At 46.0% G+C, this 26,620-nt stretch overlaps 1 protein-coding gene across 3 annotated transcripts in view; it reads left to right on the top strand.

Annotated features, from left to right (window-relative positions):
• SHROOM3 (shroom family member 3) overlaps positions 1 to 26,620 on the top strand; it is a 115,710-nt gene that overhangs the window by 33,590 nt on the left and 55,500 nt on the right. For all 3 annotated transcript variants that reach the window (XM_053975317.1, XM_053975316.1, XM_053975315.1), the window contains one exon: positions 2,787 to 2,941. Coding sequence is in view for 2 of the 3 variants with exons in the window: in XM_053975316.1 (XP_053831291.1) it covers positions 2,787 to 2,941 (155 nt within the window). In the remaining variant the exon portion in view is untranslated. The remainder of the gene's footprint in view (positions 1 to 2,786; positions 2,942 to 26,620) is intronic.

The raw sequence follows: 26,620 nt of genomic DNA, 5'->3' as shown, positions 1-26,620 counted from the left end.
ACAATCCTTCCCATGAAATATCACCACACCTTAAACACAAATATTTTCAGAGGCATACAGAGAGGAAGAATGGACATGGAGCATCTGAGCTTTGCTTTGGGAGACAAGGCCTTGTTTCTGGACTATTGATGGAACCTTTTGAGTCTTTTTGCCTTTTTTGCTTCTCTGAGCAGTAGTAACAGGTCACAGGCCTGTTGTGAATGTTTTCTTCCAGGAACTTTCAGGAATTTGTATCCAGGTAACCCCAGCTGGGTAGATGACAGATGAGAATGCAAACACGTTAGTAATAGATGAGAGAACTGTGTCAACAATAAAATATAAGTCCACATCTCCATTTATAATCTCTCTAAATCCATAAGTAATACAGGTTTGATGCTGCCATCAAAAGCTTCCAAAGGCAGAATGTGGGTCTGGTTTTAGGTCTTGCTTGTGGACAGTTTAAGTACACAGGAGGAAAACAATTCACTTTCAGCCTCTGGAGTAACTTGCAGATGACTCTACTCGTGCTAACAAATGTTCCTTCAAGGCATCCTTTACTCTGGTAGCGTGGCTGGCTGCATGGCCTTGCAGCCTGCAGTTTAAGAGCCCTTGGCATAGGGATAAATTGGAATGCATGAGGATTTGAAGAAAGATTTCTTTCAGAGCAGTTAATAACGTTATCAGCATTATCAGAAGTATTGCAGGGTTTAGTCTTCCCTGAAAGTGTTTGATTTCACATTCTTTAGAAAGGTGAATATGGAAGAGTCCAAATGTCCATTTTCACTGAAAAAGGAGAAAAAGGAAGGTCTAGTGCATGTAGTTGCAAAGAGAACCTTAAAACGGTGTTCCTGTGAAGTGAAAACCCTCAACTATATGATTACAATTGGAATTGTTAGATGATAAAGCACAGATCACGATTCTGCTGGTTTTTTTAAGGTTAGGGTTCATCCAGGCACAAATTAATACAAATGCTTCTGATGACTACCGCAGCCTTTGAAGTAGCTGGTATTTGTTACAAAACATATTTTTCCAAGCAGGACTTCTCTCCAGTATACCTGCTGTAACATAAAGCAAAAACAAACATTAAATCCCTTCTGTTGACTATATCACAAGTTAATCTAACCCCTAGTACCCCACTATTGTATTTCATTGAAATGATACCCACCTGTTCTGCTTTACAGCAGCAATAAACTGCAGCAATACTGCATTTTTCGTTTGTTATTTATTTATACTGGCAGCAAGGGCTAATGTTTCATCTCTCACCCTTCCTGGTAATTGTGATACAAGGCTCTTTATGGGAAGGCTCATTCCTGTGGTTTTATCCATTCTTAAGAAGAAAAGAAAAAACTCATTCATCAATGGAATGACTTCCTGGTAAAATGAATGACAATGATTTCTACCTCCCTTTGTAGGGGGTTTGGAGAATTTATTGGCTGATGTTTGGGGAAGTCAGATTTTACATTTTAGAAGGTACTTGGGCTGGAACTCCTTGGTTTAGAGGAACAGACCAGCTTTGCCTGTGAGAAATCACCATTCAACACCGAAACTAATGTCCTGGTAAAAACCTGGGCAGTGTGTCTGCATGTGCTGAGTTACATGTCTGGGGCATGGCTTAATTACACACTGCTTGGCCTGACTTGAAATAAAAGCAACTTCCAGAAGTATGCATGCAATTCCACTGCTCCGAAAATCGCACCCCTGCAAATAGCTGCCCTTCCTGCCTGGATCTGAGGCAGAACCCAATCCAGCCACATCTCTTTGTCTCAGCGGGATGTCTGGGGAGGTGAGTGCCTGAAGGAAGCAGTCATACTTCTGCTGTGCCAGGAGATGCTCCACAGGAGTGTGGGTCCCGTGGCATCTGCTAACACAGGTCACAGCCTCTGTGGAGCAGGGACTGCCGGGTGCTTTGAATAGCAGATGTTGTGGTGGCAAGTTTTGCAGTCTAAGTAATTTTCAGTTGCTCTTGGAGCTGGTGTCACTCCTGAGTCTCCTGGAACTCAGGATTTGCAGTGCCTAACCTGGCCCTTTGCAGAGAGAGTGCATGAGTGCACAAGGCTGCAATTCCGAGATCCTGGGCCAGATTTTCTTGTCCTCTGTCTTGTCACTGACTTCTTTCCAGACTTGGTGTATTTCTGCTGGCACACAGATGGGAAGTCACTACGCCGTGTATGTGAGGGGCTGCACAAAGCAGAGGGAAGCCCTAAGACTCTGCTTCTAGCCTTGCCACTACATAGCCTGGAGCAGACTGCTTACTTTCTCATAAAATTCAAATAATCATCTACTTTCTTTATATCCCTAGCTGAAAAACCCTACAGAGATGCTGCACTTCATTAACTACCTACCCCTGACTGTTCCTGCTTTGCTGCTAGCCAGTAAGAAGCTGTTATTCATCAGGCATCTGGATCCCAAAGGGGAGCTTGAACAAAAAAAATCACATCCAAGCTCTTCTAATCCTGGCTTTGCCCTTGGGCTGGTGCCTGAGTGCTCTTATCAAGAGGCGTTCCATGCCTGTTTTTTGCTGGAGTTCATTGCTTCCAAATACCAAAGACTTTCCAGGCTTATTCTAAACAGTGCTTCTTGGCAGAACTCATCTGTCTGCTGATTCCAAGCTCCCTTCTATATGAAATGTAGGGGTGGCAAGCACAGACCTTTGAGTGAGCTGGCTGGAAAAGGGAGACCAGGTTTTTTAATCCAAGAGCAGAGTTTGGAGTAGATCAATTCTTTGAACAGAAACACACACTCAGCTCTGCAGGTGAAAGCCAAACCATGTCGGGCACGTCTCACTTTCTCCCTTCTCTCCCGTGCAGATCGAAGAGGGAGGGAAGGCAGATTCCCTGCCTTCCAAGCTGCAGGCTGGTGATGAAGTGGTGAACATCAACGAGGTGGAGCTGAGCAGCTCCAGAAGAGAGGCCATCTCCCTGGTGAAAGGCTCCTACAAGAAGCTGAAGCTTGTCGTCCGCAGGTAGGCAAGAGCCACAATCATTCCCTGCCTTCCTCCTGCCCCACAGGCCACCCAGCCATGCCCCTCACTTCTCCAGCTGGAGGCCTATGGCTTGGCCTAACCTGAGCACAAGCCTTGTTTTGAGCACACAGGCATGAGCCCAAGGGCAAATGCTTGTTCTTTCAGCCAATATTTCTGGGACTCCTTTGTCACTGATATGTCCAAGCATGTCACACAGCCATTTCTCTTGCACTGCTCCCCTGCCACATGACACTTCAGGATCCCTGTTCAGTGATGTACAAGCAGTCCCATCTTCCTCCCATGTGCCTGGGGCTCCCTGTAAAAGGGTGACAATTCTGTACGTAGTTCTTACCTCATTTGCTGCATGTTGTCACTGTTGCTGTGGCAGCAGAAAGATTTCCACTTGCCTCATCAAGATTTGGAGCTGTTTGGTGTTCTGCAGGTGAGTGACAGAGGATTTTGAATCAAAGGTGTTTGGGTCTGGAATTTGTGTTGTTTATTTTTTTAAAGCCTTAACAGAAATGCCACCTCTGTGTCTTTTGCTGTGGCCATGTCCAGTTTCTTTCTGTGTCAGTTAAGTGATAGCTGGTATCACTTTATGGAGTGCTCTGTCCTCAAGTTCCACACTTGCCAAGAAGGCATCTGGGTAAAGATCAGCACAGCTGGGGAGCTGTCTTTACTCAAACAAAAGGTGTCATTTTGGATCACTAAATTGGAATAACTGAGTAACATCTGAGTGGTGATGCCTGAGCTGGGCAGGTATGACCAGCTCAGACACCCTCCTGCTCTCTGGGCTGTACTTCGTGCTTTTGCTGACTCTATTTGGTTGTTTAACTAAAACATCTTTAGGTAACCTTACAGCAAATTCTGAATATTCATATACAGAACTGTTACATGGTTTGTGCACCCATTGGGAAAGGATTTGCAAAAGGAGTTGGTTGCAATTTGAGTGTTTTCCAAAAATAACTTTTGGATTTGGTTTTTACTTTGAGCCAGGTAGATTGTAATCCAACTGTACTGACTGAACAAAATGTTTAATTCAAGCTACCTTAGCAAAACTGTGGGAAAAGAACCTGTTTGTTTAGCAGTGCAATAGTTTCTCTGCATTTTTTATATTCCCAACACCTTTCCACCTTTTTTCCCCCCTCTTTAAAGAGTATGCAAGGGGTTTTGATGATTTTCTGGTTTGGATTACTATAGTGAACATGAAAAATATTTGGTTGGGAGTCTTTCATGGCTTCATTCATCACTAACAGAAGGATCAAGCACATTAACTTTTAGAGGTATTACATTCACATACCATTCCCTTGCCAAGGTACTTTGAATCCTTTGTGCACATTTAAGGCTCAGTGATAATCCATAAATTTAGAACTGGAAAATTGCAATTAAGAGCTAAGAGCCCAGCCTTCAGGTAATTTGACCCAGTCCCAGCTGACCCTGCAGTGCTGGCATGAAGGCAGCAAAAATCAGGAAATGTGAGGTCCTGACTGCTCCCTGGGCAGTGGGTCACAAGTTCCTCTTAAGTCACTCCATCACCAGAAGTGGCCAGATTCAGCACACTGGCCAGGGTAGAAGAAGAGATTTTGTCTCCACTTCTAGAAGGTAAGAAGAGATAAAATAAGGATTCCAGAAGAGAATGGTGAGAAAAGAGGAAAGGGGTGCAGATTACCTTGACCTCAGACAGAATGAGTTTAGCCATTAAGCCAGGTAAAGGCAGCACTAACCTGCTTCCCACTGGGGCTGGTTGGATTTGGTTGGTTGGAGATTTGCAGTACTACATCATCTGAAAATAAAGTATTTTTGAAATGCTTGTGGTGCTGATTTTTGTAAATTTGCCGTAACGATTGAATTGAAATGGATTAGGGTTGCTTGCTGCAAGTACCAGCAGTTTGAACACTTCCTGACCTGTTTGTAACCTGAATTTTTCAGTGCTCTCAGTATTCACAGAAACTCTTCCTTATGGGGTGACACAACTCCCACAGATATGGACTTTACTCCTTAAAAGTCATATACAAACAGCAGCAAAGTCTGCTTGGTGTATGTGGTTCTGGCTCTCTGCAGAGCATATTCCAGGTCAGCATGTTTTTGAAGGTTTAGCTGTTTGTTTTTCAAATGAAAACCTCAGAAGTTCTCTGTAACGGTGCGGTGGGTGACGCCAACCATCACACCAGACAGAAAGCACACATTTTTAAAATCAGATGTATTGTGCCATAGCCCACACAGCATACTCAGATTGCTATATAATCTTGGTTTTTATTTCAGGACAAAGGTAAGCTTTTAGTACTTAAAGGGTGAGCCTCTCCGCGTGTTACTAAGCAAAAGTAGATTACAACACCTTGCAGGTCTGCAGACTGGCTGATGCAATGATGTGGTACTTCCCTTGGAATGTCAGAACTCATGTGTCATCATCAGTCTTCATCAACTCAAGTTTGATTGATCAGTGTAATGGAGGGGAAAAGTGGGAATAGTTTCAAAGAAGGAAATGTGAAGGCAAAATCAGGGAAAATTCAGGGCTAGAGAAAAGGCTAAAATAAATAACAATAAGAAAAATTATCTATCTCACGTGACCAGCACCAGAGTATTTAGTACATGAGGACCACAGTCTGCCTCTCACTCCTGTGCAATGTCCTGCTGTCCCCAGGGAGGAACTTGCAGGAGGAGAGACATGAAGCTGTGAATTTATACACTTTCTGCTTCCTTGCTCACAGACTTATAGTAGGGCAGAGGGAGAGAATGCCCTAATGAGCCCCGTGTTAAGGAAATCCTGTGCCTATTCCCTAAGAGGATCTTTATTTGGGAGATGAATGTTGAACAGTTTTCATGGATGCTCTCTAGCTGCATTTTGTTTGTCTTGTCCCCAGCTCAGAAGCCCTCAGTGACAGTTTTCAAATGTTCAGTTTTCTCTGCTTCTTTAGCACAGCTGCTCACACCTCCCTTGTTTCAAAGGCTGTTCCCAAAGCCAGGTCCTGCCTCTCTACCCAATCCTCACTTGTTTTGCCCATTCATTTCCAGGACAATGGACTCAGATATGTGTGTGTGTTTGCTCATTCCTGTACACCTCAGGCCTGCAACTGGTGTGCTCTGAGGGACCTTGCTGACACTCCCACTCCACTGAGGCCAGAACCAGCTGGAGCAGGAGCTGCTCTGCAGCCCAGGGAGTGACTCTGTGCCTGAATCACTGCTGGCGACAAATGTCTCTCACCATGGGCACGAGAACAACCAGTTTCATCAGGCCTGAGGAATTCACAGGCTGATGCTGGGGAGATCGCTTTGCTCAGGGTTTGCCCATTTGGAGCAGTCGGTGTGAATCACAATGGGAAACTGGAGAGACCAGTTTGTTGGATTTTGTAGCGAGAGGCTGGCCTACTGTCCTCAGCAAACTGCCTTAGAGAGGTTTTGATACTCAGTTGATCTTTAACCAGGTGGAGGAAAAGCTGTTTGAAAGCTACAGCTACAAAAGAAGTAAGACTTTGCTGGTTTGCTGTGAAATACATAATTATTTCCAACCTGTTTTTTTTCTTTTGCTTCTTCTCCAACTGCAGTATCCAATCAGAGTTGGATGCAATTAAAAAAAGACCCTTTTCAGTGCTATCAGTCTAATTGTGTTGTGCATGCCTTCATCAGCTGAAGATAAGGCTCAAACCATGGGCAGGGCCTGGTGTGATTTACAGCCCCTACAGTGGCCTGGAGCAGTTGCCAAAAATAGGCTTTTGCACAGGTCAGCGAGCAGGAATGGCTGCGGGAGCATCACACTGTTTACACGGCTGGACATGCAGCGTGTCCATAAGGGCAGCAATTAGGGCAGCCAGGCGTGGTGGCACACGGAGCTGTGCCACCAAGGAGACCCACGGCCGCAGGGGACAAGTCCCACACACCCTTTCCAGCACAAACAGTGCCCGAGCCAGGCCTCCCACAGGCCACGCCTCAGCACTGCGGGGCAGAGGCCACAGCAAGTGCAGTCCTTCTTGTTGAGGGGACAGTGCACTGCGGAGGGATCCAGCCTCAGGCTGGGTTAATTAATGCAAAGCTCTATTAATATTTGCTGGTGGAACAGCAATGAAAAATGTTCTGCAGAGAATTAACAGGGTTTTAGGCCCTTGCTCTGCTCATACCAATGTGCAAGGGCCCTGCAGATCTCTTCCAGGGTGTTGTTTTTGGGGCTCAGGCCAGCACAGACTGGGATGTGACAGTGGCACTTGTGTTTACAGAGCCAGTGAGACTGGACAAAGCATGAATCTCAAACTAGCTGTGATTGACAGCACATCTTGCTTGCTCCAAGATGCACATATGTGCTCTTAGCATATATCCAGTCATTCTGACACCAGCAACTGAAAGAAGCCTGTTCAAGTATTACTTATGTGATGAACACAATATTGTAGCAAAGATCAGTATTCAAGGTAGCTGATTTTCTGTTTTCAGTGGTAGTGGTTTGTGTCTGCCTCAGGCTTAGCAGTGCCTGTAATTCTTTTCCTTCTCAAAGAACCTCAGACTAAAAATACAAGTCAAATAAAGGAGGAGGGGGGATAGAAAACATCCTTCTTTTCCTGTTGCGCTAAAAACTGTACAAAAAGGAAGGATTAAGCTTATCCTTGGCTATGACCATAATCTGCATGTTTGTTTTCACGCTTCCCTACAGACTCCCTGCATCACTTGGGTTATTTGGGTAATTCTCTTGGTACATCCCTGACCCTGGGCCCCCTTGCCTGAACGATGAGACCTGGGGGAGATGCTGGGAGAGAGAAGGTGCTGGGCTGCTTGGGCCTCCCTGGGCCAGTGCTGAGTTTTCAGACAGATCTGGTTCTAATCAACTCGTTTAAACACCTCAGTGGCAAGATCAGGAATTAAATCCAGACATCCTGAATACTTGCACCTATGCCATAGCTACAGAGCTGGTCTTGGTTTGGCAGCAAATTACTATAACTAAGGCTTTAGGAAAAAATACAGGAGAAAAGTCTTCCACTCCACCTGATAAATGACCCTATGGAGGTGTCGAAGGGCCGGAGGAAGATGTCAGCACAGCTGACGTCTGCGGCTCAGAGATGATTCAAGCCCATGGAAATCGGTAGAAAGATTCCCACAGACTCCAAAAGGCTTTGGCTTAGACCCTCACTGAGCAGTGATTTTCCTCATTGACCAGGAGAAAATGGGCTATTCCTGGAGAGAGGGGAAGCTGCTGGCATTTTTACAAAAAGACAAGTGCCAACACAATTCTTCAAAGAAATCTGTCCACTAATCCTTTCCTCTTATGACACTAATGTAATTTTGTGCCGTATTTGACAGTGTGCCAAAAAATTGCATCAAATAAATCCAAGTTTTGTGAATGAAATGAATTAGAATTGGCGTTGGCCCACGCCCCGCTCTGCAGCAGCGCAGGAGCGCCTTCCCAAAGAGCTGCTCTGCAATGTGGTTGGGTTTTGTTCAGTGCTGATGACTGGGGGAGCAGCAGAAAGGAAGGCTTCATGCACATGGAATGTTTAAGACTGACAGCTTAGAGGCCAAAGCTGGCATTCGAGGGCTGGCAGGGTGGTCTGTGTCTAGTGCTGTTCTCTGTTTGTTGTGAACTCCTCCTCAGCTTTCCAGCGTGCCCCTGCTCATGTCTCCTTGTGTCTCAGCTCTTTCAAAGTGCATCCTTTTATCGCTAAAAAGATGAGCCTTTGGTTGGAGTCTGCAGCTCCTCATGTAATGCCAATGGGTGTGACCAGCCAGAGCACACCAGAAGCCTCACCCACTATTTGGATGGGATTTCCAAGGCCTGTACACCCTGTGCCCAGATAAAGAAAGGCCTTAACATTTCCTTGTGTCTTGGATCAAACTGGTCAGTCTTTAATATCTCAGCATCAGTATTTTCATAGAGGAGTTTCCCATGCATTCATCAAAATGTTTGCAGTTCCTGTCTCATTAGGAAGGGACAGAGAGCTGAGAGGTGAACAGAATTTAATTTTTAAATCACTGGCAGATCCTTACTGTCTAGACTTAATTAGCTACAGTTCAGGAATTGTAGGGTTTTAGTAAATGTGAGGGAGATCTAGACACAATTTTTGAATAAAAGAAGCTGTTAGATCACTGATAGGGACAGTGGGAAAATGCCTTGGAAAGAAATAAATGCCAGCCACCGTGATGTGTTATGGTCTCTGGGATGTTACAGACAGCTGAAGCTGCATTAGGAACCCAAGAATTTCCAGCCACTGCCATTCCAATTAGCTGCTCCTCTCACCCTGTGCCTGTGGATTAGTTTGCCTTCTTCACACAATAATCAGCCTGGGGTGGGACTTGTCAGCAAGTGACTCTGGAAAACCTGGGAAATCTCTGCCAGTGGCCTACAAAGTACTTTTTACAGCATGAATCTCCTTTTTTTTTTTTTTTTTTTTAATTTCCCAAGGATTAGGTGGGAGGTGATCAGATCACAATAGTATGAAAACTCAGACAAACAAACATGCGTTCTCCCAGCACCCCGTGCATTGTTCACTACCTGGGATGGTGTCCGGGGTGACCTTTAGTCCACAGGGCAAATACTTGGACTGGACAGGGGTTCTGGTTACCTGTCCAGGTGCAGAGGGGTGCAGGGTGACACCCTCACTGGGCAGCTGCAGGGAAAGCTGAGAATAGCTGCATTTCATCATCCCTGCTGTAAGGAGCTGCAGTTGCATGGGAGCTGACTATAAATATAGATTTATAAGGGGTTTCTTGGTTGGGTGGCATTGATATGGACAGATGTACGTGTGTACACAGCCACAGCCAGGTTAAATATTCAATTTCTCAGCTACTAATATAAAATCATTTCACGCAATCTTTTCCTTGCTTTTCCTGCTTGGTCCAAGGTTTCCTCTGAAAGGGAGGTGGGGTCAGGAGAGGTTAATGAACACTGATGTAATCCTACTGATATAAATTGTGTTTGCCTGGATTTACTTCAGCAAAACAGATGTTAGGGTGCAGTGATTACTGTAGCTCCTTTACGTTTTTTATGAATGGGCTTGTACAGGTCATCCAAATCCCTTGGTATTGTTTCTCCCTTAGGGCTGGATACATGGAATATCTCAGGCAAAAGAACAATGAAGAGCAGACACTGCACAGACAGTATCAAATGGTCTTTTATATGCACAACTCTTCCTGTGTGTAGCGCAGAGCAGCCTGACTAACTCACCCAAACACGGATGGACAAAGAATATAGAATGGTTTTTTTCCTAATCCCCCTTTCTTCAGCTTCCTGCCTGACTTTTGCATTAAAAGGGAGGCAGGGCTGATCTTCAGTGCATGTATGTAAAACATTTTTAGGTAGCTTATACCTGCATAATAAACAGTAACTTTTTTTTTTCCTATTGAGAAGGCATAAGGAAATTAAAATCAGAAATAGTGGTTAAAAATACACGTTTCAGGAGCTGAAAAGAGGCTGTTAGCTCAGTGTTACCACTTAGGCTTTTGTGTTTGCCAAGCTTTTAAAAATTATTACTATTGTCAGGTGAAATGTCAGGGGGTGAGTGGTGGCATTCAAGAAGGTAACTGTGTGGAAGAGGATGATGTATTTCCTTTACTTGAAGTAAAGGGGACATTGGAGTAGAGAAAATATAATGAAAAGTATGGATGAGATTGTGAATATTTTGATTTTACAGCCGGACTGGAAAAGAGAACTATTTAGGGTTAAATGGAAATGTAATTGTGTATTCTGTTTGGCCTGAAATGAACCGTTTTGCTCCTGGTAGGAAAAGCATGTTAATTTAATATATTTAATGTATATTTAATGCATGTTTTCAGCTTTCTCTTGGATGTTAAGGCAGTCTGGCTGGGTATAGAGCACCTGAACCTCCCTGGCTGCATTAGGCTGACTTCCTCTGTAGCAGGATGCGTCCAGTGGGTTGAGGGCCATGTGCTTTTCTGGGATTATTTCCATGGACTTCATCCAGTCTCCACAGCCTTCTCCTATGGCATCTTTTTCAGCCCTGCAGTTGACTGCTGAGCCTCAACTTAGGGACCAACATCCCTGCTACACCTCTCCTCCACCGTGTTTATCCCCCACCCTTATTCCAATTACATTTTTCAATTGCAATTTGAGGGGTGAACTTTGAGAGAAACAACGGATCGTTCCTGGCTGGCTGAAAACACTTTTTTTTCTTGGATGTAGTTTCTTTTCTCCTCTCTCCCCGCAAAGCTCAGTGTTAATTATAAGAGGGGCCAAGCCCAAATCTGCGGGGAGCCGGGGCAGAGCTGACTGGCACTTTCACTCAGCACATTCCCCCTTTCCTCACGGTCTCTGCTCCTGTCTGTCAGGCCTGCTGACGACTGCTGGGGAGGAGGGCAGTAATCTGAGCTGCCTGTGCCGCGCGAACCTCCTGCTTTTTCCTGCGGGATTAGTGCCGAGGTGCCTGTGTGCACAGCACCTGTATCTGCGGCTCGTTATCGCGGTGCCTGCGCGCCGCGGCTCCGCGCTCCGAGGCGGTGCTGCCCCTTCCCCGCTGCCGGCACCGCGCTCCCCTCGGGCAGGATGGGGATCCCTGAGCCTGGCTCTGGGGGCTCCAAAGGTAAGCGGCCTCTGCGCGGCCACGGCAGAGCCCGCCGGCCGCGGCTTCGTGCCGGGCCGGCAGCTGCACCGCGCCGCGGGGCTGGGGAGAGCGGAGGGCGGGAGTCTTAAGGACTCTCTCTGTCCTAAACCTCACGAGCATCGTAAAGTTCGGAGCAAACGAGTGTTCATGCAGTGCCGGGGGGCATTTTTCGGCCGCTGTTTCAAGCGAGCTCGCAGCAAACGAGGAGCCGGTGCTGCGCCGGCGCTCAGGGTCTGTCACTGGGAGGCTGTTGGGCAATCTAAGCAAAGCTCCCAGACTTCAGGCTAGAGAAGTGCCAGGAGTTCATAGGAGAGGTGAACTTGGGAGAGCTTCCAGAGCTGTGCAGCATGTTAGCATCCCCACCCTCGGTGTCCAAGGGTTATATCAATGCCATGCACTTGGGACACTGAGTCTTCCCAAGTAGGGGTTCTGACTCATGTCCGTACCACAATTTGTAGGGTGCAGTTTGAAGTTTTATAGTCTGGAAGAATCCATGCTCAAGTTCATGGCACCCTTCTTGGCCTTCACCTTTTATAAGTTGATAGTCATTTAAAGCGGGTGGCAAACCAGGCCAACACTTTACGTCACTGTTGGACAGAGATGGACCAGCCCCACAATCTGGGATGTGGTCTTGTTTGATCAATATGGCAACATTGCAGGGAGCAGAGAGAGAATGTGAAAGAGGCTGGTTCATGAGAGATGGCAATTAGTACAGCTCCAGTGCTGGCAATCACTGTAGCTCCAGTTGGGCCTGCACAAATTTGCATTCTTTGGTGACCTGTTGTATATTGTACACACACCTGTCCACCCTTCTAGATTGGTCATGAACCATAAAACTAAGTTCATTGAACTTGGATTTGAGTTTGAGTATTTTCTGACACATGAACTCCTTTAGTAAACGCATTAACTAATCTTTAAACTCATTAGCTGCTTCATTGCTATTAGGATATTTTTAATTTGATGTTTGTTTGGGGTTGTTTTATCTTTGAGTATGGGCCAAAGCTTTAGCTGTGCACTTCAAGGGAAATTGTAACTGGTTTTTTATCTAAACTGTGGTGATCCAGTATGCTTAGGGAAAGTTGATAGTGCAGGTCACAGCAAGTTGTTGTGGTGCTAGTGAAATACTGGGGCAAAACGAATGGGCATGGGAGTATCCCTAAAGATTCCCGAGGCAGCGGAGCTGACAAGGATCCAGAGCATGAAGGAAGAGGTTGTTTTACAGCACAGATCCCATCACCCTGCTGCCTGGCCTGATGCCTACAGGGGTGAGCATGTTCCCAGGCTGCAGCAATGAGAGGAACGTCCCATCTGAAATTTGAAGAGATGCCTGAATTGAAGAGATTTGGTGGGTCACCCCCTTCAAATTGAAAAAATTCATATTGGGCTGATGCTACTGTTCTCTCTGGTGTGCTTTATATTGTGTTAAAGTGAAGGCTTTTGGATGCCTTCAAAGGGCTAAAGGCAATACCTCATAGAAACCCAAGTGGCTGAAGAATTACCAGATATTAGCATTTACTTCAGTTGCCAAAGCTTGGACGTTTCTTTCCGTCTTTCATAAATTACAGCCTGCAGGGACCATTTAGTAATAAATCGTAGCAACTTGGCTTTTAGAGGGCAACCCATGTACAGAGGCACTTCAGGTCTGTGCCAGCATCTCCTTTGTTCAATAAAAGTAACAGCAGGAATTTGATTAAAGACTGATAGAAAAGACAGGGAGGGAGAAACATGGGAAAGATTAAAGAAAGAAAGAGCCACCTGGAAACTTCATTCCTCCTTTATTTCTAACTTAAGCTCGTAAATACCAAATCTAAACCATTGTGTGTGTGAGAGGGAGGGAAAATTTCCTGCATGCCTACACAGAAAATACTGCACATGCAGCCACCTGAAAGACTTTCAGCAGAAGTCAGATTCTTTCCTCCTCGTTAAGGCTTGCTCCAGGTCTGCATTGGAAAGAAAAGAAACTAGAAAATATCATTATCCCCCCGGTGCTCTGGGAGGACGACATTTAGGAGGGTCAGGCGAGTCCCATCCCTGAAGAGAGTGGCGCTGGCTTTTGGGCTGAGCCTGCCGGGGAGCAGGGAGCACATTTCCCAGGCTGCCTCGGAGCAGCCCTGCAGCTCAGCACAATGCGATGGCCAGCTGCACACGGCCAGCCCTCAGCATCTGCCCCTTTGTCTCCATCATCCTTGCTGTAACACCCCCCAGAAAAAGGAAAACCCGGTGACTCCAGCAGCCAAATGCAAATTAGCCCCAAAGAGCCCCGTTCTGTGTGATCAGCAAGCGACAGGCAAATCCCATTCAAATTCCTCACTGCAGAGCCAGCCCGGCTGTTGTTTGGGTGTAGGAGACCAGAACGCTGCCATTAAGTGTCCCACAGGAGTGAGGGTGCATTTTCCTTAGCCTGGCTGTGCCCTGGGAGCTGGGAGAGCTTTGCTGGGAGTCAGAAGCACGCTTTGGTTCCCAGGCAGGATTTGCAGGGCACAAAAGAGGGAGTCTGGGACCGTGGACTCCTCGGGAATGGGGAGTTCAACCCTCAACAAGGTTTTGTATACTTTGGGGGCTCTTGCAGGTAATCTTGCCCTACTGCAGCCTAGATGGAGCAGCAAGGCAGAATCCTGTACCTGAAGTCTTTGGCTGCTGCATTTGGTGTCCCTTTTCTGTACACTTGGACATTTCTGCTTCTTAAATCATGCTTTTCCCCGCCACCTCTCTTAGTCCATCTGTACATTGGTTTCTCTCTGCTCACTTCCTCTCATGCTTCTCAGCTGTTTGTAACACCTGTTGGACAGTGACTCCTTTTTGGCCATGGCCTTGGCTCTGAACTCTGTTCCCCTCAAGTGGTTAGGATGTGACAATGTCTTCGCAGCAAAGAGGATCTCTCTGCCTCGGTCCAGCCTTCCCCACCTCAATCCCTTATCCTGAAGGCTGCTGCCTCCTCCGTCCCGGGAGCAGGAAGATGCCCAGCCCTGCATTAGGGTCTGGATCAGGCCCTTTAGTGCTGTTTTCTCACTCCCAATCAGACCACTACAAGGACGCAGAAATAGACAATGTCCAGGACCGAGGCTCCGGTCAGCAAACCACATTCTCCCAGGCAGCGAATCTCTCGGTACAGAAATCCCGTGTCCCAACAGGATTTGTCTTCCCACTGCTCCTCACATCCCGGTCCCGTGGCTCGGCGCGGGCACCTCGGGGAGAGGAGAGGGCGGCGCGGTGTCCCGGGGACGGCCGCCCTGCGCCGGGGCCACGTCCCGCCGGAATGTGGGGAATGCGAATGGCATGCTTGAGTGGACGGCTTCAGAGCCGGGCGCAGGGATGGCTCTCCTGCCATCTGTTGTGAGCCCCGCGGGCCCATAGCAACAGCAGCTCAGGAATGGGGCTGCTGCTTCTTTTTTCGCAAAGAAATTCTTCCCGACCCTCTTCCCTGCTCCTGCATGCGCACACTCATGAATAAGCGGGAACGGGGCTGGGATTCCTGCTCCAGAGTGATGCGTGCTGAAGGAGAAAGGGCTTTGTAGAGCTCAGCTTGTGTTTAGTTTGGGGAGGCGTTTTCCTTTCTGCGCTGGTGCATGAGACCATGTGTGTAATTTATTGTTAATTGCCAAAATCTTGTTCTATTCAAATCAAGTGTGAACTTGTGTTTGCCATGAGGTCAGTAAAGTCTCCAGTGGATGTACAACCACTCGATTGTCCTCAATGAAACAGAGATCACTTCTGTCTTATTATTACAAATACCAAGGTTATAAGTGATGTAAATAATCCCAGTGGATTTGTTGTGCCCATCATTTTCTTCTGGCCCCGGAGCTCTTCTGTCCGTGGCTGAGGAGTTTTGCTGCATCATGAAGTGGTGGGACTGGATTCTCTGAGGTTACAGGTAGCTCAGCATCACTGGTGGTACTGAGAGATGCCAGCTTGTGTTCCAGGGAAGATTTTGCCACATAAGATCTCTGTTTCCTGTTCACCAGTGTGAGATGGTTTGCCATGGGGAAGGGTTAGTGCTGAAAGAGCCTTTATTCTGTCAGCAGGGGCAGGAACAACTGTCTGTCAGTCTGTCTGAATGGTTTTACTCCTTCCTTTCCTCTGGAAATTCCCTTCTGAAATGCAGATTTCTTTTCTCCCCATACCTTAATCTTTTTTTTCCTGCTGTCAAGCAGCTGAGGCCTCATTCTTGCACATTGCTCAACCTCTCGCTGTGACTCAGCAAAGTGGATTGTTTTTAAGTGTTTTAATTCCTTTAAGATGAGGACTTGTAAGTTGCAAATTTACATGAGTGTTTCAAGAGGTTTGACGTGAGACATTCAGAAGTTAGGGGTATTTAAATTTCTCAAACAGTATATTGGTTTCTTTTGTATTCTTTTAGTATTTTATTTCTATGCCTAACAGCATGCAATAAATACCAAAATTTGCAGAGAAGCCCCCACGGACAAGAGGGAATCATGGAACTGGCAGTTTCGTGCCCTTTGCAAGGAGATGTCATGAAGAGGAGAGGAAACCCAGTTGTTTTCCCCTCAGTGCTCAGGGCTGTGTTTGAAGCTGGGCACACAGCTACAGTGGCTTGATCACAGGGAGCAGGGTATAATTTCAGTGAAAGCTGATATGTACAGGGAGGAGGGATAAAACTCTCCCTATTACAGGTATTTATTATCACTTGACAGCTGTCAGTTTGCAATAGGGGATTTGCCTTCCTGTCAGCTCTCTGAGAACCAGGTATATTTGCCCAAGGTTGTAGAGAAGGATAGAAATCCTGCTTTCAAGCACAGGTATCATTTAACCGTGATAAGAAGGCAGGTAAAGCATTTCTTCTGAAAGACGGCTGTGGAGAACAGGGGAGTAAAGTCTTTCTGGCCCTACCCAGATGGGAAAAAACAAGTCATTAAAATCTGATACCTACCTGCTTTTAATGAGAGAAATGTTGTTCGAAGAAATAATCTCAGTCCTATCACCACCGAACTATTTTCAGGAGCCATTAGCCTTTCACCTCCTCATATGTTTTATCTCTTACTTTTGATCTCATTCAGGGAGAACGGCAGTGCTGCTGCAACCAGAGATTTGGGCTTTAATCAGGAGCTTACTCAGTCATAGCCATGCTCTTTGCAGCTGTCCTTCCCAATAAATGACCCCCAAAAAACCATGGGAAGTGGGGTGGGGAAAGCAGCAATTCAAATCAAGCACTTGGCGTCTTTAGTCGTGTTTAGTTCTTCACTGAGCCAGTACAAGTATTCTTATGGGTTCTGCAGTGCTCCCTTCCTCTTTAGCCTCCTCTCTCGCCCCAGGAACTCTTGCACAGCTGCTGGGGACAGGGGACTGTGAGCTGCCAGCCTGAACTACAGGCACAAGGCAGCTGTTTTTTTGGCTGGAAAAAGCAAAGAGCAAGAGCCAGCTGTGGAGGGATGCTCTGAGCTGCACCGAGCAGTCACAAGCTCTGGCTCTGTTTAACTGCACTTCAGTGTCAGGTTGTGTCTTTGCTGTGTTCTCTAATTGAAAGCTGTTCTAATGTAGAATAAGATCTTTGATCCAGGCATGGATGCTCCCACAGTCCCCCAGCTGGAAGGGAAAGAGGCCAAGTTGGGTGGTTTTGGTTTTGGACTGTGGGATCAGCAAAGGAAGGCTGTAGATGACTGGGGGCTGTTAAGGTTCAGTCTCATTCTCTCTTCAGTGTTTATCACACATTTTGTTTTTTGTACCATTCAGAATTACATTTCAAAACAAAACCAGGAATGCAGGCTTGAGTCTGCTGAGACAAATCTGTGTCTTCTGCTTCATCCTGCCCAGGAGCTCACTTCTCCCTATAAAATGTTGCTGCTGTTGTTGCTGTTCCTACCCTGCAACACATCTCCAGAATCATCAATGTTCTTCAATATTTTCTGCCTCAGCTCCAACATGTTGCATTGGATGGTCTTTGATGTAGATTTTTTCCTTTTTATCTGTTAAATTTAGACTGGGATCCATTTTAATGCCAGCCCAGTTTTGTTTCAAAAGTTACCTATCATCAGTACATAAGGATAAACAGAAATGAATGAAAGAAGAATGTCAATTATTATGAATGAGATATAACACGTACACATTTATTTTGGTGCTGCTTGTCCATATTTATTTCTTCTCTTTATCTATGGATATCAAAACCACCAAAAAATTTCCAGGAATGCCACGTCCCATTGAAGTTCTCCTGACGGGACATTCAGAGCAATCCATGGCAACAGCTGTACTGCCTATTTATCCTGAAGCAGAAAATTGTACATGGCCCGGGACAATGCCCGACGTCACCGACCGACACAGACCGACACGGGGGCCACGTCTCTGTCACGGTGGGAACGGTCCCTGCGCTCCCCTGGGCTGTTTGTGTGCACAAGAATCATGCTTATCGTATTGCTGTAACGCAGCACTTTGCATCTAATTTAAGCAATACTGGGGCTTTTGTTTGTCTCTCGAGGTCTAACCCGGAGACAAAAGCCGTGGTCCAGCCTGAAGGTTATGAGACGTTACCAGACATTCATGTTCACACATACACGCTCCTGTCAGAGGAATTTATGGCCATTGCCATGTTCTCTAATGAGTACAGAATGAGACCATTACATATTCACATAATTAGTTTGACAGATTTTCATTTAAATATAAAAAGACTTCTAGTCTTCAGAGAACAAAAGGAGGGGTTTGTTTCCAGGGTAGTTTTTGACTCGGCTTTGCTAGAGCAAGAGGTTGGGAGTGACAACTGAGGGGAGACAATTTAGTGTGAATAATTCTCAGCTTTTGATTTCATGTTGCCATTTCTTTGCTGTTTTTCCAGTTCCCCTGGAGCACCTCGAGGAGAATTGTGTGATGGGGCCTTTTTTGTTCTTGGATATTTGAGCATCAGAGAAAAAGATGTGGCTTTTCTTATTAATTTAGTTAGAGTGATTTCTCTTTGGAAAGGTTAGCAACAGCTCACCAGCTTGCTCTGTATGTCTTCCCATGCCTTTTCCACACCTCTTTTACCTGTGGTCTCTTGTTCTTCAGGTTATTTCTCTTTTTTGTATTTCAAATGCACTGTTGGCATCACTTCAGCAGTGGTTTCCCTTAATTGGTTGGGATATGCAGCTTCTTCAGGCATTCACAGAGGAGCACTTGCTTAATTTCATGTCTGGGTTTTAGAGGCCACATGTTGGCTTGGTCATCTCAGCACAATGAACACTACATGTGACACTTTCCAAGCAAGAATTCTTAAAAGTCAACATGAGGTGTCCTCCAAAGACCGATGCACGTACCCAGTGTATCCAAACCAAAACTCCTTGGATTATGGTAGATTTGGATTGCTTTAGGCTTGGATTATACAATAGTATAACTGAATAGCGCCCTTAAACCATGTAAAGTTCCTTTGGTTCATAGCGTGCATCTGTGGGGCACCTCACCTTTGTGTAACCAGCCCACGTCCTTATCAGAGCTGACAACATTTGTTCCTACACAGGGGTTACATGCTGGGAGCCAGGACTAAGTGCACAGCTACTTTATTTACACATCTAAGTGCCTCTTGGATGATGCTGGTAAATTCCAGGATGCTTGAGGTTCCCTGTGCCATTTCAAAAAACAGCTTTTGTGCGAGATCTTGAGCAAAATCCACACTGGCTTGGTTGTGACACTTTCCAGCCCTCCCTTTAACTGGGGAAAGCTCAGGGCCCACTTGTCCTTTGGTTTCCTAGGAATGTGCTATCCCAGGATGTGTGTGCCATACATTGTGCCCAGCTGAGAGTAAGGAAAATTTTATTCACAGTTAACATGTAACCACACTGTGGAAATAGAGCAGTGAACTCGTGGAAAGCACAAGGCATTTTGCCACTTCCACATGCTAAATCCTCAGAAGGGCCTTATGTTCATCACCTGAAAAATCCCCCTGCCTTGTTCTTCCTGGACATTGCTGGGTAAAAAGTGACCTTTTAAAAAGTGACCAAGTGCAAATATAGCACATCTGTGTTTCACTCAGGATCCAAGCACTTTTATTCTGTGATTTTTAGCTCTGTCTTCCTTGTCTGGCATAGACTTTTTAGAATGATGGCATGAAAAGGAGTTTGAGCTTAATGATGAATTAGTGCTATTGGAATTTGAACTGCTCTTGTTTTTCAAGTTATTCTTATCAGAGAGGCCTTGTTTCTGGAAGGGGAACAGCGGCGGCTCCTTTCAGTAAAGCTGACAAAGCAGGAAATGATCACCATCCCTTCACAAAATCCTAACTGAACGTTTACTTAGAGCCACAGTGGGAGAGACCCAGACCCATAAATCAACCTATTAAACCTTCAGACACGAGTTTTTGGAACCTCCCAGGCATTTCTTTTTCTTGCTGCTCTTAAGAAGTCTTTTAAAGGCACAAGCTTCATGATGTCATTAAGGACATGAGCAAGTGATGTTGCTCCAGGCCTGGAATCAAGGCAGTGGGTGACCTTACCCATCCAGGAACAAATCCCAGAGACTTCAGCTCTGGCTATTTATTAGACATAAGCACAAGCTGACATGGGGTGCCAGTTTATCAGGCAGGAGAGGTGGTCGTGTCTGTGTAGAAAGGGTAGAATCCCCTGGATTGTTTTAAGAAGGTCTGTGCTGTCTTTTATGGCAGGGTGTGAAGGTTAAGCCAAGCCTGAGTGAGTAGCTGAGGGGAAGCATCTATCCTGATCCATCTATCCAGAGCCAAGCTATCATCTTTTCACAGTCCAGTTCTGCACCGTGGAGGACAAGAGGCATTTTGGTGTGCCTGAAATGGAGCCCTTCAATAAGCCCTGTGTACAGTGTTAGTACGTGGGAGTACCTCGTGCTCTGCAGAGACACAACAGCCCTTCAGGGGAATGTTTAGGGGCAAAGAAAAATACAAACTGTCAGCACTCAACATTTAAATTTGGGGGTAAGGCAGCTAGTATTATTATCACTATTTAATCCCCATGGAAGATTAAGGAAAGGATAATTAATATCTGCTGTTAAAAAATCAGCAGTATCCTCCTTTCCTCATAGACAACATTAAACTAAAGGCCTGTAGTTACATGTGTAAAGCCTGATTAGTAGGTGTGCAACTATTAGAGGGCCAGGATGCCTGGGTATCATTTCTGCCTGTGCCACATACTCACTGTGGGATGAGAGGCAAGATGTTTACTGCTGTGTATTTCCATTTCTCTGTGCAGGCAGTACGTGTGACAGCCCTTCCTAAGGTGAGGGATGTTGTGAGGCTTGATTACCATGTGCGGTGCACTTTGCAAAATACCCCGCACCACTGAAGGTATGAAAAGGCAATTAAAAGAAAAATATAAGGTCTTTCTGTCTAATTTTCAGAGGAATGTCTTTGTACTTTTGGTAGCTATAACCGCAGCCCAGATTCTCCTGCTAAGTAGATGGTGAGAACTGCTTCTTAGGAAAGAAAATATTGCCTTGCTCAGCTGCAGTCAGCCAAGAATGAGCCTTTGGTAGCTAAAAAGAGGAACAGATTCTTCATCATTCTCCCTCCCATCCAAGGCTTGGAAGATGGGGCTCTGCTCCCAGGCCTAGAGTATTCCTTCATCTTCCTTCTTCACCTCTGCCTCAGTGACTGAGCAGTTATCCTCTCTCTAGGATGGGGCTGCCACCATGAACACTACAAATACGGCTCATAATTCCAGTGCCTCTGAAAGTGTGGGTAATAGAGACTCCAGATGCCTGTAGCTCTCCCTAAGTGTGAGAATATATAGGACACTGGTCTGTGCTCCTGTCATCCCAATAGGCCCTTGGCTGAAAGTTTTGCTGCTTAACTTGAGCTCTCTGCTGGAAATCACTTCTAATTCCAGCATTTTGCTGTCCCTGAGGATTCTGCAGCACTTCTGAGTGCAGCATTCACAGGGTTCCCCAGGAATAAAGAACACATGACAAAGAACCATAAAGGAGGTACCATAAAGCAATTCTGCTGCAAAGGAGAGCCCAGAGAAACTCAGCATTGTGCCTTGCTTTATATCTTTGCAGTTGAGGATAAATCATAAGCCAAGGGACTGGAAGCTCTTTTACAGCTTCTGGTGTGGGAATGGGTGTGGGTAGGGGTGGATACATGTATGGCTTCAGAGTGAATCAAAAGGGAGCTGTGCTGAGACAAAACCAGTGAGGAACAATGTGGAGTTGGGTTTTGCTCTGCAAACTGCCCATGTGTCTCTTGGGGTATTTTGTTCATTATGTAATTTACATGCACAAGGCCAGCAAGTCACGAAAAGCGAGTTGCAGCTCAGACAGGTCTCTCGATGGAAGTAGGGAAGCAAGAGCCTCTTCCTCTCCCTGTGCTGTTTAGGAGGACAGCAGGAAGTGCTGACTGACCCTGTGAGTGGTGGTGCAGCTTGAAGAGAGCTGAACAGCCAGAGCCTGGGCATCAGGAAGAATTTCTTCACTGAAAGGATTATCAAGCATTGAAATGAGCTGCCCAGGGAAGTGGTGGAGTTACCATCCCTGAAGTGTTAAAGAAGCAGCTGGATGTGACACCCAGTGCCATGGATTAGTTGACAAGGGGGTGATCAGGCAAAGATTGGACTTGATGATCTTGGAAGTCTTTTCCAGTCTAAATGATTCTATGATGACATTGCTACACAGCACATCCAGCCCATGACGTGTGTGAGACATCAGGAAACCTTTCCAAGGACTTTTGCCTCACTCATAAGATTAAACACTAGAGAAAAAGGAGGGAAAAACAAAGGGATGGACTGGGAAATGCAGCAAAGTCCCAACAGGAGAAGAGGCTGATAAAATCCCCCATGCATGTCTCAGCACAGTTTCCATGGCTGAGGGCTCTTCTCTTCCTTTTGCAGGATTGCATGGACACCCCCTCCCTCATGGCTGCAGTGGGACTAATCAGACAGTAAGGATTGCTCGTGTGAGTAAAGCTTGCAGGCCTGAGCTGCCTGCCAAGTGCTGCCCACACTCCTGTTTATTCTTCCCAGCACTGATCTGGGGCACGAGCAGAGCACTGTTTTCCAGGGCCCTGAACCTTTTTGCAGCAAACAAAATGTTAATTTGAGCTGTGTCTTACGACCTTGTGACCCACAACATGCTCTGGGGTGAAAGGTGCTTTGTTCCTTGTCCCAGTTTTGTCAGAGCTTCTGAGGGACGGGCAGTCAGATAATGGACACTGGTCCAGCAGTGTCAGCTGTACTTGGCGCTAATGACCAATCCTCAGTTTCAGTTTTAGCAGGTGGCAGGCTGGAGCAACTCCTTTGCAATGTCCTAAATCTTTTTTTACAAATGGCTTGGTCAACTTCATGAGTTGGTTCCTGTCCAGAGGGTGCTTTGGATCAGGTCTAGTCCTGCAGTGCTGGAGTGAGGAGATTAAGACCAAACATTTTACAAGTAAGCGAGCAATGCCCCGCAGAGAGGTGTGCTGGATACAGGAATCAGGGTTCTGGCTTAGAATTATTGCTCATTGTTTTCTACGTGGTTGTATCTCATACAAACAGGGGGGTTATGAACGAGGAGTGCTTGCTGCCATAAAAGCAGAGCAAAATCCAAGCCAGGCCCTCAGGCAGCAGGAATCTCCAGGTATGGCATCAGGCAGTCAGTCAGCATCAGCCCGGAGGGCAGTACGGGAATCTTCAGGAATGATTCAGCAAGTCACTGCTTACTGCAGACAGAGTGTATTGCCTGTGAACATTTATTTTCTTAGTGACATTTTGTGTGAGACTGACGCCGTTGAGCAGGACGGGAACAGAGAACTCCACATCAGAAGGCAAAGAAAATGAACTCTCTTTATTTCAAATGTACCACTCTATATATAGGGAACATCGAGAAGACTAATTTCATTGGTCTTAGAATAAAAACATCCCACACCATTGGTGTGCAGTGAATGACGCACAGTGGCAGGACATATCTATAAACAATGTGAATAACAAGGTAGATTAGAGAATTATTTACATTCTTTCCCAACTGCTTCCCAGGCTCTTGCCTGGTTAGAAAACCTTTCTCTTTCTCTCTGACTGAGCTGAGAATATCCACATGAGACCACTTCTGAAAAGTGACATTTTTCAAAGTGTGCTGGTGGGTGATGAACACCAGTAGCTCCAGTTCTGTGCTGGTCAGAGGTGGTGTCACTGCACCCTTCCTCTGCAGTACTACAGACATGGGAGATCCCATTGCACTCCTGGCTCTGCCCCTCACCTCCAGGGTGGCACCAGAGTTGTGCTTCACCTTTGCCTAAAGAAAAGGCCTAAGAGCTGAGCATCTTTTTTTCATAGTTAAGGTGTATGTAAGAGGGTCTTGCTTTAATTTCAAAGTCATTAACATATTTTCTGTCACAGAGCTTAACAGACAGACATCTTTCATCTGACTCTCCCTTCTGTGTGGGGGGGGGTGAATGAGAGTTTGTAACAAATGGCTTTTTTAAAGAATGAATAAGGGTTCCTAGTTACCATAAGCTGCCTAAGAATTCTGAAGGATCTTATCTTTTTAATGAAAATGACTCTGGTTTAAATCTGCCAGCTTGGAGTTCATGTTGTCACATTTCAGGTTCCTTACCAACCTTTGCTCTTAGGAGCTAGCATTCCAAGCTGGATTCACTACAGATCAAGTTTGCTTGTTGAGAAGACTTTTATTTTTTCAGAGTCACTGCCATCCCAGCTTCCCTCCAGGGAAATGAAGAGTGCAGTGTAATAGCTGCTGCTTGGGATTGCTTGCTGGCAGTCACAGTTCATGCTGAAGGGAGGTGGTATGTGGTGATGCTTCCATAGTAAAGTTTACAAGTTTTCCAGGAAAGGAGTACACTGGTTGCCTTTAGGAAGATTACACTGTGATGATGTGCAGCTGTGCTGCTCTTCCCAGTTCCTAAGCTCTGCCTCAGGATACCCAGGCAGATACCCAACATTTTGCTAGTTCCTTCTTCTAGAGTAAGAGAGGGGAATGGGGTAGAGACTGGAAAGAGGATCCTTGGGAGCTGTCCCCACATTACACCCCGGCATTAAAATAAAAAACCCAACAAAAGGCCTTGACTTGACTGCTAGGCTGTATGTTTTGAGGTTAGGCCAAGCAGGATTCCTGATCAGGGCAGTACTGATCACCTGCCTTTATCACCTGACACAAGCACAGGACAGGAGGGTGGTGGGGACATCTTTTCCCTAAAAGAAAGGGCAGTATTTTTTCCCAAGGTCAAGGGACCATCTTGCCTCTGCCAGATAGGAAGCACAACCTTTCCAACCAGTTTGTCAGCTCAATTGTTTAGCAACCTGCTTCATTTATGCTACAAAAGCTGGCTCCTGCGTTCAGTGTGGAGTGCCAGAGGGCACAGGAACAACATAGTGAGTTGCTTTAAATCCTGTGCTTAAACTCCATCAGGCCTTAGAGATGTAAAAAGAAGGTTTCTCTCTAGTTGATGGATTTATTCTCAGTCACATTCCTGTGACCCCAATGGAGGGAACAGCCTGAGCTAATGGGGCTCCTGGGATATGGCTGGAATAGCCAGAGCTCCAGAGCAAAGACCCAAACACATACTGCACCACTGGGGATTAAAGTCAGGCTGTCAGCAGGGCTTTAACTCCCTACAGATCTTTCACCTGACATTGTCTTTAAACCCTTTTGGGCTTTAACAGAAACAAAGGTGAATTAAAGGGAGATTTTCCTTGAAACCTGAGCACAGTTTTGAAGTTTTGCTCACCTTGCAGCATCCTGCAGTGAGTCCCCAGCAGTTCAGTGAGCTGCTCCAGGCCTGGAGGTTGAGAGGTTTCCTTTACTCACAAGTACTGATGTAGCCAAAGGCAAGCCAAAAATTTATGATTTAGGCTTCAGTCCAGTTCTGAGCCATCCCAAAATCTGGCAATCACTGCCCTCGTGGTTTCACTGCCTTTATCTATTACTGGGGGTGTTTGCTGGGCTGCTCAAGCAAAAGGGCTCGTAGAATATGATTCACCAAAAGAAGTGGTTCCCGAATTACCCAGTGCCAAATATTCTGGTTTGATCCAGCAAAGCTTTTCAGGTGATGATCAGCTTTAAGAGTGTGAGCAGTTGCACTGAAATGCTCTGGATTACCCCGTTGCTGGTGTGGGGACAGCAGGCGCAGCCTTGCAGGATCAAGCCCTTGGATATGGGGGCCAGAGGCCATATGCTGGAGGAAGGGAGAGTGGTCACTACCAGCAGTCCTGTCACAGAGTAGCACCCTGGAATTTAGGGCAAAAGCACATTGGACTTTTTTGTTTAATGCCAATCTACCTGAAGTCCTCAAACTGTGTAAGCCAAGATCAACAAAGGAGGCTGAAACCTCTTAACACCGGTTTCTCTTCTTTGCTGACAGCGATGTCAGGCACAAAATCAAATTCTTTCTGGGTGTCAGGTAAGTCAAAGACTGCAGAGTGCCCCAGAAGGGGATTTATGTTCCATCAGCAAGACAAATGATAATTAAAGCCTGAATATTTCTGCTAAGCTGGGAAACAGAAAAGAACCGTGTTAATTCCTTAAATTCCTCATGCCAGGCTGTAAAATATATTCCATTCATGCCTGTGTCTTGCTGCTTGTTCTCTCTGTGTGTCTTTCTTTAGCATTCAGCCACCTGTTTGTAAGCAGTGTCCTGCAGGTTCTCAGGGCGCTTTCCTCCCCGCTCTCCCTGCCCTTGGACGTGCTGCTTTGACACTGAGGCCTCCTTGTCTACGGGAGACAGTCCATCAGAGCTCCCTGGCCTGCCCCGCTCCCATAACTTCATTCTTGGAAAGTTTCTGAGTTTCCCGGGTGATAAAACATGAGCAACATTTGCTCTGACCTGAATCATTTCTGAAGGCATTGAGCCCTGTTTTGTTATGAAGGTTAGTCAGGGTGGGTGGTGGGGCATGAGAATTCCCAGTGATGGCAATTCCTGGCAAGTGTCAGGAAGTCGCTGCCTGTACCTTTCACGCTGCAGGATTGTTTTGATTAGTTTTTTAGTGCATGCTGAAAAGTACATGTGACAAGCTGAGGGTGAGAGACGCCAGCAGAACAAATCAGCATGTTACAAGATTGTCTGCCATGGCTTGGCCCCAGCTCTCACCAAAAGGGGAAAAAAAAAGGGGGAAAGGAAAAAAAAATTCAAGCCCCAGCTCTGTCTATACAGCAGCTATCAAACTGTCACAGATCACCACTGCTACAGCTGGGGTTAAAATAATATAATAGCAGAGTGTTTGCTGGTCTTGTAAAAACCTCCTGGTATTCACTGGAGACCAAACTCATGAATCAA

Source organism: Vidua macroura, chromosome 4 (genome assembly GCF_024509145.1).
Source record: "Vidua macroura isolate BioBank_ID:100142 chromosome 4, ASM2450914v1, whole genome shotgun sequence".
Lineage (NCBI taxonomy): Eukaryota > Metazoa > Chordata > Aves > Passeriformes > Viduidae > Vidua > Vidua macroura.
The sequence above is the reverse complement of the archived record's forward strand: the minus strand, read 5'-3'. Positions and strand labels throughout refer to the sequence as shown.